General features: G+C 51.8%; 1 protein-coding gene across 1 annotated transcript in view; it reads left to right on the top strand.

The window, feature by feature from the left end:
• Positions 1–11,552, top strand: part of LOC145361667 (beta-1,3-N-acetylglucosaminyltransferase lunatic fringe-like) — a 48,595-nt gene that overhangs the window by 20,550 nt on the left and 16,493 nt on the right. Inside the window, exon 2 of the mRNA XM_080217559.1 lies at positions 10,530–10,578. Coding sequence (XP_080073685.1) covers positions 10,530–10,578 — 49 coding nt within the window. The remainder of the gene's footprint in view (positions 1–10,529; positions 10,579–11,552) is intronic.

The following is an 11,552-nucleotide window of genomic DNA, read 5'->3' as shown; positions in this document are numbered from 1 at the left end:
GCACCCACTGAGAACTTAATAGTCTGGAAAATCGTTGAAACATTTTAAAACATTTAATCATTGTTCTTGGGTAGATGGTTTGAGATTTAGGTTGCTGTAGTGTGAAGGGCTGCCATGCTGACGATGGGCCGAATGGCATGTGCTATGTCATAAACCTCTGTGGTCTTATTTAAATGTTCACGTATTTATTTTGAATGGGCTCCATCCCTACTAAAGTAACGCATGTAAATTTTATATAAGTTTATTTTATTAGGTGGCACAGTGGTTAGCTCCAGGGACCCGGGTTCGATTCCTGGCTTGGGTCACTGTCAGTGTGGAGTCTGCACATTCTCCCCGTGTCTGCGTGGGTTTCCTCCGGTGCTCCAATTTCCTCCCACAGTCCAAAGATGTGCAGGAGGATTGGCCGTGCCAAATTGCCCCTTAGTGTCAGGGGGATTAGTAGGGTAAATATGTGGGGTTACAGGAATAAGGCCTGGGTGGGATTGTAGTCGGTGCAGATGGACCGAATGGCCTCCTTCTGCACTGTAGGGGCTCTATTTAGTGTCACAAGCAAGGCTTACATTAACACTGCAATGAAGTTACTGTGAAAAATCCCCTAGTCGGCACACTCCTGCTCGGGTACACCGAGGGAGAATTTAGCACGGCCAGTGCACCCTAATCAGCACAGTCTTTCGGACTGTGGGAGGAAACCGGAGCACCCGGAGGAAACCCACGCAGACACGGGGAGAATGTGCAGGTCCCACATAGACGGTGACCCAAGGCTGGGAATCGAACCCAGGCCCCTGGCGCTGTGAGGCGGCAGTGCTGACCACTGTGCCAACCCTGAGGCCGGGTGCTCCAGTTTCCTCCCACAGTCCAGAATGGAAATGGTGGAGTAATTCATCGACTGTGAGTGCTTGTAACTACACTGTTTATATATAGATAGAGAAAAGTAGACTGCATTGGGATATCCCTGAACTTGTACACTGTGTGAAATGATACTTGAAACTTGTACATCTGATGTGCTAAGTGTAATTTTACAAGATGTAAATTTTAAACAGTCTGGTTAGGTGTGTTAGATTCTCCCTCAGTGTACCCAAACAGGAGTGTGTGGTGACCGGGGGGGCGGGGGGGGGGTTTCACAGTAACTTCATTGCAGCGTTAATGTGACCCTACTTCTTAACGCTGATAAATAAATTTAAACAAGTGACCCAGAAGAGAAGCATTTTCCTTTCCAGTAATTGGAAAGGATCAGGAGCGTTGTCCAGGACTGCAGAAGCAGCGGAGAGGTTTTCAGGGTAGTGTTGTTTAGCGGTCAAATTTCCTTCCCCCCCCCCCCCGCCCCCCCACCCACCCCCCCCCCACCCCCACCCACCCCACCCCTCCCCCAGCCTCTTGTCAGATGATGTTTGAAAGCAGTTGTACGATGATGTCACTCAGAAACAGGAAGCGTGCAGGGTAACACAGCCGGCCCTGGCTTTCCTGTCTGGAAGGTCAGCGCAAAACACAAAAACGGCCAAACCGCCTCTCTTTCCGATAAGCGGCTCGGTCGCTCGCTTCACTCTGCCACCCTTGGCTGAAGACGATCGCTCCTTGACCCGACTGGAATCCCAGTCGGAGGCCACTCAGCCCATCTGCTCTGCACCGACCGCAATCCCACCCAGGCCCTATCCCCATAATCCCATTGCAGTTACCCTCGCTAGTCCCCCCCCTCCCCACCCCCGACACTAAGAGTCAATTGAGCACGGCCAATCCACCCAACTCGCACGTCTTTCGAGTGTGGGAGGAAACCCACGCAGACACGGGGAGAATGTGCAGACTCCGCACAGACAGTGACCCGAGGCCGGAACGGAAGCCGAGTCCCCGACGCTGTGAGGCAGCAGTGCTGACCACTGTGCCACCCCGTGCTGCTCCCCCCCCCCACCCCACCCCCCGACTAGGCTAACGTACGCCCGTGTTTCATTTGCCTCCCATCTACCCTCCGAGGACAGGAGGCCGTCCAAAGCTCAGCGGCCCGTGACCTATCTCGCACTGGGTCCTATTCCTCCAATCGCTGCCCCCCCCGCCCCCCCCCCCCCCTCACTGGCCAACACGGGCTCCCAGTTATACGACATCTCAGTTTTAAACATTCATATCCTCGTTTTCAAATACTCCTGTGGCCTTGCTCCTCCCAAACTCTTGTAAACTCACCCGCAACCCTCCACCAAATCTGCACTCGTCGATTCTACTCTCTGTATCATCCCTGATTGTAATGGCTCCGTCATTTTGGGGCGTTGCCACCTGTGGCCTAGGCCTCAGGCTTTGGATGCCCTCCCTGCAATGATCTGCCACACTCTTTTTATTCTTTCTCGCTCCTTTTTCTCTCTCTTTCCCTTTCTCTTTCTCTCCCTTTCCCTTTCTCTTTCTCTCCCTTTCCCTTTCTCTTTCTCTCCCTCTCTCTTTCTCTTTCTCTTTCTCCCCCTCTTTCTTTCACTTTCTCTCCCTCTCTCCCTCTCTCTCTCTCTCTCTTTCTCTTTCCCTCCCTCTCTCCTTCTCTCCCTCTCATGGCCTCTCACTCTCCCCTTTAAGACCCTCCGCCAAAGCTACTTCTTTTACCAAGCGTTGGGTCATTATCTCTATCACGGTGGCACAGTGGTTAGCACTGCTGCCTCACAGTGCCAGGTACCCTGGTTCGAATCCTGGCTTGGGTCACTGTCTTTGTGGAGTCTGCATGTTCTCCCCGTGTCTGCGTGGGTTTCCTCCAGGTGCTCCGGTTTCCTCCCACAGTCCGAAAGACGTACTGGTTAGATGTATTGGCCGTGCTAAATTCTCCCTCAGTGCACCCAAACAGGTGTCAGAGTGTGGCGACTAGGGGATTTTCACAGTAACTTCATTGCAGTGTTAATGTAAGCCTTACTTGTGACTAATAAATAAGCTTTATTAGTGGTTCCTCAAGCCAGAGGCCCATGTCACATGGCTTTCACCAGACCTTCAATAAAGGATGTCTATCCCTGGTTTGGAGTCTGATTCTTAAAGACTGCTGATTATGAGTTGAAAGGAAGGTTGGAATGGCCTTTATCTTAGACACACTGTGTCCTGCTCTTACCCAAATGTAAATGGCCTTTGTATAGCTCTTTCTCAAGTTGGGCAGTCAGCAAGCCTGAATTGGTAACTCACCTAGAATCATAGAGCCCCTACAGTGCTGAAGGAGGCCATTCAGCCCATCGGGCCTGCACCGACAACAACCCCACCCAGGCCCTACCCCCATAACCCCACATCTTCACCCTGCTAATCCCTCTGACACTAAGGTGCAATTTACCAAGGCCAATCCATCTAACCCGCACATCTTTTGGACTGTGGGAGGAAACCAGAGCACCCGGAGGAAACCCACGCAGACACGGGGAGAATAGGCAAACCCCTAAACCCAAGGTCAGAATTGAACCGGGGTCGCTGGCGCTGTGAGGCAGCGATGTTAACTACCGTGCTGCTCCTAGTTCTAATCTCCCACCTTTTCCCTGCACATTCTTCCTGGTCAGGTGCCAGTCTAACTCCCTTTTGAGTGTTTGAACATAGAACATTACAGCGCAGTACAGGCCCTTTGGCCCTTGATGTTGCGCCGACCAGTGGAACCAATCTAATGACCCTCTAATCTAAACTATTCCAATGTTATGCGTTCGCCAATCCACTGACCATTTGAACGCCCTTAAAGTTGGCGAGTCCACAACTGCTGCAGGCAGGGCATTCCACACCCTTACTACCCTCTGAGTAAAGAACCTACCTCTGACATCCGTCCTATAATTATCACCCCTCAATTTAAAGCTATGTCCCCTTGTGTTAGCCATCACCATCTGAGGAAAAAGGCTCTCACTGTCCACCCTATCTAATCCTCTGATCATCTTGTATGCCTCTTTTAAGTCACCTCTTAACTTTCTTCTCTCTGACAAAAATAACCTCAAGTCCCTCAGACTTTCCTCCTAAGACCTTCCCACCATACCAGGCAACATCCTGGTACACCTCGTCTGCACCCTTTCCAATGCCTCCACATCTTTCTTACAATGCGGCGACCAGAACTGTACGTAATACTCCAAGTGCGGCCGCACCAGAGTTTTGTACAGCTGTAACATGGATGTATGTACTCTGCCTGCTTCCATCCCACTCCTTAGGGTTCCCAATCCTGCAGGACTGGCCTGGAGCCTCCAGGAATCAAGGATCAATCTCTAGGACATAGCCGTGTGTGCAACCCCGGAGAAAATATAATCAGGATGTCAGTTTTTTCTAACCCTTTCTCTTTACCAGATATAAAAATATTTCAAAATGAGGAAGGAAGGCTGGCTGGGTGACAGATGATAGGGTGGAGTCTTTTAGCCTTCCAGTTAGTCAGGAGGATGGATGTGTTGACTAATGGTCAGAGCAAGTTATGCGGTGAAATTCCAGGAATTTGTTACGTCAGAGTTGACAACCCCCTCAACCCAGTTAGCACTGCTGCCTCACAGCCCCATGGTTCGATTTCCGGCCTCAGGTGCCTGTGTGGGGCCTACACATTCTCTCTGTGTCTGCGTGGGTTTCCTCTGGGTGCTCCGGTTTCCTCCCACAGTCCAAAGATGTACAAGTTAGTGAGATTGGCCATGCTAAGTTGACCCTTGGTGTCCAAAGATGTGCAGGTTAGGTGGATTGACCATGTTAAATTATCCCTTAGTGTCCAAAGATGTGCAGGTTAGGGGGATAAGCCGTGCTGTATTGCCACTTGGTGTCCAAAGATGTGTGGGTTAGGTGGATTGACCATGTTAAATTATCCCTTAGCGTCCAAAGATGTGCAGGTTAGGGGGATTAGCCGTGCTGTATTGCCACTTGGTGTCCAAAGATGTATGGGTTAGGTGGATTGACCATGTTAAATTGTCCCTTAGTGTCCAAAGATGTGCAGGTTAGGTGGATTGGCCATGCTAAATTGCCCCTTAATATCCAAAGATGTTCAGGTTAGGTGGATTGGCCATGCTAAATTGCCCCTTAATATCCAAAGATGTTCAGGTTAGGTGGATTGGCCATGGTGAATGCACGGGATTAAGGGGATAGGGCCTGGGTAAGATGTTCTTTCGGCGAGTCGGTGCAGACCCAATGGGCAGAATGGCCTCCTCCTGCACTGCGAGAGATTCTATGATTCTTTACCTCGCTCTATACCCGTCTCCTATCCCTTCTGGGAGTAAATTGTGAATTCACGGCACTCTGTGTGAATGAGACAACTAGTACAGTGTGGGTAATTCTGGTCTCTTTATTTAAGGAAGGTTTTAAATGCATTGGAAGCGATTCAGAGGAGGATTATTGGATTAGTAGCTGGAATGAGTGGGTCGTCTAATGAGTACAGGTCGAACAGTCTGAGCTTGATTCCTCTGGAGTTTAGCAGAGTGAGGGGGCGAACTGATTGAAGTTGACACCATCCTGCACAGTCTCAGCAAGCTCGACTTGGAAAGGATGCTCCCTCTTGTGAGTGAGTCCAGAACCAGGGGGCACTATTTTAAAATTAGGGGTCACCCTTTTTGGATAGACGTGAGGAGAGTTTTTTTCTCCCTCGAGAGGGTTATGTGAAGTTCGGGATGTGGGGTCGCTGAGTATTATTACGGTGGAGAGAGATCTATTCTTGTTTGGGAAAGGGTGTTAAAGGTGGAGGGAGATGTGGAACTCGACCCTACCAGATCAGCCATGATCTTATTGAATGGAGGAACAGGCTTGGGGGGCCGAATGGCCTACTCCTGTTCCAGTTTCAGATGTTCGTATGGGACAAAGTTATCCTGAATCCCTCGTTGCGTTTGTTAGTGATGATCTTGTAGTGGTGTCTCCTAGTTTTGGATTATTCCACAAGTCAAACCATTGTTGCTATGTCTACCCCATCTTTCACAAATTTGAGACCTCCCACAAGCCAACAACACCACCCCCACCCTCCCTTATCCCGCGCCCCAGCCACCCTGCATCTTTCTCTCTTCAAAGAAGATGTGACACCTTCTGTTCAGACTTTCCCTAATAGCTCATAACTGCTGAGTTAGAATCATAGAATCCCTACAGTGCAGAAAGAGGCCATTTGGCCCATCAAGCCTGCACCAACTACAGTCAAACCCAGACCCTATCCCTGCTAATCCCCCTGGCACTAAGGGGCAATTTTAGCATGGCCAATCCACCCAACCAGCCACATCTTTGGACTGTGGGAGGAAACTGGAGCGCCCAGAGGAAACCCACGCAGACATGGGGAGGATGATGCCAGATTCTGCTAAACTCTTCCTCAGTGTACCCAAACAGGTGCCGGAGTGTGAGGACGAGGGGATTTTCACAGTAGCTTCATTGCAATGTTAATGTAAGCCTACTTGTGACTAATTTGCACGGCGGCACAGTGGTTAGCACTGCTGTCTCATAGCGCCAGAGACCCAGGTTCGATTCCTGGCTTGGGTCACTGTTTGTGTGGAGTCTACATGTTCTCCCCGTGTCTGTGTGGGTTTCCTCCGGGTGCTCCGGTTTCCTCCCATGCTCCAAAGATGTGCGGGTTAGGTGGATTGGCCGTGCTAAATTACCATTAGTGTGAGGGGGCTTGTCAGGGTAAACATGTGGGGTTACGGGGATAGGGTCTGGGTGGGATTGTTGTTGGAGCAGACTCGATGGGCTGAATGGCCTCCTTCAGCACTGTAGGGGTTCTATGAATAAATAAACTTTAAACCTCAGACAGTGACCTGAGCTGGGATTCGAACTAGGCGTCCCTGGTGACTTCTGACCCCATCCTCACCCATGAAGCCTTGCAATGGGATGGTGGGGGGGGGGGGGGGGGGGAGGGGTGTGCTTTGTCAGTCCCTCGGCATTTGAGGCCTCCCTCCGTGATCCTCCCTCTGCGGACCCGGGTTCGATTCCCGGCTTGGGTGACTGTCCGTGTGGAGTTTGCGCATTCTCCCCGTGTCTGCTTCCTCCGGGTGCTCCGGTTTCCTCCCACAGTCCGAAAATCATGCTGGTTAGGTGGATTGGCCGTGCATTGGTGTTTGGGGGTGGGGGGTGCGCTTGTTGGGGTAAATACATGGGGGTTACGGGGATAGGGCCTGGGAGGGATTGTGGTCAGCACAGACGCGATGGGCCGAACGGCCTCCTCCTCCACTGTAGGGATCCTGTGAAGAGAGGCCTCCCTCCTGTGGCTCCTCGTGTCAGCGCTGGCCATCAAGCTCCAATCTGTTCTAATCCCGTTTTCCAGCACTTCCGTAGCCTTGTAGGCCTTCCAAGTGCTCGTCTAAATGCTTCTTAAGTGTTGTGAGGGGTTCCCGCCTCCTCAGGCAGCGAGTTCCAGATTCCCTCTGGGTGAGAGAGATTTTCCTCAAATCCCCCCCCTCTGAACCTCCTGCCCCCAAACCTTTGCTATCGCCAGTGGTTTGGATGACCACTTGAACCCCCTCAGTGCACACGGCCATGGAGCAAGTGCTGGAAAATGGGATAGAATAGATAGATGGTTGCACATACACGATGGGCCGAACGGCCTCTTTGTGCTGTAAAACTCTATGGGGCTGGAGCTTTACCGAGCTCACCTGTCACGGAATTGGCAAGGGTCCCAAACAGAAGTCTCCACTGGCCCTCAGGCGGGGATTTCCAGTCCCGCCCTAGCACGGTTGTAAGGTTCCGCCAATTATCCCCGAGCCTAAAAACGCTTGCGGGAGATTGCCAGTGTGTCACTTGATGCCTAAATTGCAAGGGTTCAGTATTTCTGAAGCACTTTGAGGGGAGAGGGGTTGTCCCGAGATTGTGGGCGGTGCTACACTTATCCATCCTCCCTCTCTCTCCCAAGGAGAGGCTGGGATCATTTCCTCTGGAGTGTAGGAGGCTGAAGGGGTGATCTTATAGAGGTCTATAAAATAATGAGGGGCACAGACCAGTTAGATAGTCAATATCTTTTCCCAAAGGTAGGGGAGTCTAAAACTAGAGGGCAGAGGTTTAAGGTGAGAGGGGAGAGATACAGAAGGGTCCAGAGGGGTAATTTTTTCACACAGAGGGGGGTGAGTGTCTGGAACGAGCTGCCAGAGGTAGTAGTTAAAAGCATTTAGATAGTTACATGGGTAAGATGGGTATAGAGGGAAATGGGCCAAATGTGGGCAGTTGGGACTAGCTTCAGGGTTTAAAGAAAAGGGCAGCCTGGACATGATTGGGCTAAATGGCCTGTTTCCATGCTGTAAACCTCTACGGCTTTTAAGTCCCAATGCTGCTGACTTGGGGGGGGAGAGAGAGAGAGAGAGAAGGCCGCAAAGCGGACATTGGATCACCCCTCGGGAACGTGCCTCTCCGGCCTGTTCTCCGGCAGCTGCCCCTCGCCGTCCAGTCCCCCGAGGCCCAATCCCGGTTGCCGTGGGAGAGGCCGGAGAATGCGGGGAGGTGACGGGGGCTGGAGAGCTTTGTGGAATTGACAGGGGCGGCTGTGCGCTCGAGGGCGAGGCCTAACCAGCTGTGCCCCGGGTCAGGCCTGTCAGCTGGTTAAGAGGCCTGCGCAGGGGCCCGTGTATTCGCCCGGTGGGGGGGGGGGGGGTTGGGGAACAGAACCTTTTGTTTGCCGTCGCGCTGTCACCGGGAGGAGGCTGTGGCTCGAGTCTTTAACAGGATCAGGGCTGCTTTCTTTCGAATCGCGCTGAGCGATTTGGTTTTAATTCGGTGAGGCCGTGGGTGTGGGGAGGGGGCTGGAAAGCCCCTTCTTTCTCTCTCTCTCTCTCTCTGTCTCTCTCCTTTGTTCTTTGTAGCTGATCCTTGAGCGATCTCGTCTGAGGAAACGCCAACGCTTCCGTCGCAGACGGCCTACTTGCTGACTGACGCAGGCTATTCCTGTCACCTGCCTTTGCGCACTCCTGCTGCCCACCTCGCCGGCCCTCCCTGAGAGAGGGCGGTCAGCACGCCTCCCCCCCCCCCCTCCGTCGTGGCGGGAGGCCGCGCCGCAAACTCCCCAGTCGCGCCAGGGACCCGGGTTCGATTCCCGGCTCGGGTGGCTGCCTTGTTTGCACATTCTCCCCGTGTCGGTGTGGGTTTCCTCCGGATGCGCTGGTTTCCTCCCACAGTGCGGAAGGCGCGCTGGTTGGGTGCTAAATTCTCCCTCAGTGTAACCCGAACAGGAGTGTGGCGACTCGGGGATTTTCGCAGCAACTTATTGCAATGCTAGTGTGAGATTTTCAACCGCGCGAGCCTCCAGGCCTCTCGAGTGAGACACGGGGCCAATATCGCGGAGGCCTCGGGTTGCACGTGGGAAGCAGGCCCCACAACTCCGGAAGTTGACGCCTGGTTTTCCCGGGTTGCTTGCAGCTTTGCGCCCAGTGAGAGGGGTGGGTGTGTTGCCCAGAGAGACGATCAGGCCCAGAAGGAGACCATTCGGCCTATCAGCCTGTGCTGGCTCTTTGGTACAACACCCCCCCCCGACTCTCCCTGCACTTGCCACATCACATTTGAACACCTCACATCAATATTTCACAGCAGCTCACACAAGAGAATTTGTATCATAACTGATGGATTTGTCAAATTATTTGATTTGATTTATGATTGTCACGTGTATTAACGTGCAGTGAAAAGTATTATTTCTTGCGTGCTATACAGACAAAGCATACCGTTTATAGAGAAGGAGAGAGTGTAATGTTACAGTCATAGCCAGGGTGCAGCAAAAACTCAACGTAATACAGGGAAGGTCCATTCAAAAGTCTGACGGCAGCAGGGAGGAAGCTATTCTTGAGTCGGTCGGTACGTGACCTCAGATCTTTTACCCTGACGGACGAAGGTGGAAGGGGGAGTGCCCGGGGAGTGTTGGGGTCCTTGATTATGTTGCCTGCTTTGCAGTGGGAAGTGTAGACAGAGTCAATGGATGGGAGGCTGGTTTGCCTAGACTGAGCTATGTTCATGACCTTTTGTAGTTCCTTGCGGCCTTGGTCAGAGCAGGAGCCGTACCAAGCTGGGATAGATCCGGGAAGGATGCTTTTTATGGTACACCTGTAAAAATTGGGGAGCGTCGTAATGAACATGCCAAATTTCCCCCATTATCCTCCTAGCCCCTTTGACTTTACCTACTCTGATTGCCCCTTTCACCCTTTCCAACCTTGTCAAGCCCTCAAGATGAGGGTCACGGTCGAGAATTCGCTCTCTCTCGTGGGGCTGGTTCTAAGCAGAATCGGAGGAAATGGCAGTGGGGTGTCGGGGCTAAAGATTGTTCTGATAGGGGTTCAGCACCCGCTTAATAATCTGGAAACTAGTTGAAACATTTTAGAACATTCGTTCATTCATTATTCTTGGCTAGGTGGTTTGAGATTTTCTTTCTCCCGGTGGGAGAGAGAACGCCCGGGGTGTGTGGGGTCCTTGATTACGCTGGCTGCTTTACCGAGGCGGTGGGAAGTGTAGACAGAGTCAGTGGATGGGAGGCTGGTTCGCGCGATGGATTGGGCTACGTTCACGACCCTTCTTGCAGTCTTGGTCAGAACAGGAGTCACACCAATCGACCATTTTTGTTTTGATTGCCCGAACCACTCTGGATTGATTTTGAGGTTGAAATGGGAACACAGCCCGTGCTAATCGATTCTCTTCTCTTTGGCCTCCAGACGTACATCTTTACGGATGGCGAGGATGAGGAGTTGACGATCAGGACAGGTGAGGAATGCTCTTCCTTGGTTGAAAACCAGTTGCGATGGGGCAATGGTGGGCATTCTAGTGAGTGGCCCGCCTTTATCTCAGTGGGCCGCGAGACTGAAATCAGGTTTCTTCTGGACTCCCCCCACCATTGGGGAACATTCTTTCTGAATCGACCCTGTCTAACCCTGTTAGAATTTTGTAAGTTTCTATGAGATCCCCGCTCACTTTCCGAAATTCCAGTGAACATAACCCTAACTGACTTAGCCTCTCCTCTTGTGACAGACCTGCCGTCCCAGGGATCAGCCTGGTAAACCTTCGCTCTATAGCGAAGACATCCTTCCTCAGATAAGGACACCAAAACTGCCCAAATACTCCAGGTGTGGCCTCACCGATGTCTTCTACAATTGCAGCACAACATCCCTATTCCTGTGCTCAAGTCATTACAAAGGCCACGATGGCACAGTGGTTAGCACTGCTGCCTCGCAGCGCCAGGGAGGTGGGTTCGATTCCCGGCTCGGGTCACTGTCTGTGCAGAATTTGCACGTTCTCCCCATGTCTGCATGGGTTTCCTCCGGGTGCTCTGGTTTCCTCCCACTGTCCGAAAGATCTGTGGGTTAGGTGGATTGGCCTTGCTAAATTGCTCCTTCGAGTCAGGGGGACTAAAAGGATAACTACATAGGATTAGGGATATAGGGCCCAGCAAAATGGGCCAAATGGCCTCCTTCAGCAGTGTAAGATTCTCTGATTCTATACCATTTGCCTTCTTTACTGCCTGCCACTGCCACGCGTATTGGGACACAATGATAAGTGTTGTTTCTTGCGCGCTGTACGAAGTATACCATTCTTGGAGTACATGGGGGAGAAGGAGAGGGGGCAGAATGTAGTCTTACAGTCATAGCTAGGGTGTAGAGAAAGATCAACTTAATGAAAGATAGATCCATTCAAAAGTCTGACGGCAACTTCTTGAGTCGATTGGTACTTGCCCTCAGATC

This window comes from Carcharhinus amblyrhynchos, chromosome 35, assembly GCF_965287045.1.
Source record: "Carcharhinus amblyrhynchos chromosome 35, sCarAmb.v2.hapA, whole genome shotgun sequence".
NCBI classification, from domain to species: Eukaryota; Metazoa; Chordata; class Chondrichthyes; order Carcharhiniformes; family Carcharhinidae; genus Carcharhinus; species Carcharhinus amblyrhynchos.
The sequence above is the reverse complement of the archived record's forward strand: the minus strand, read 5'-3'. Positions and strand labels throughout refer to the sequence as shown.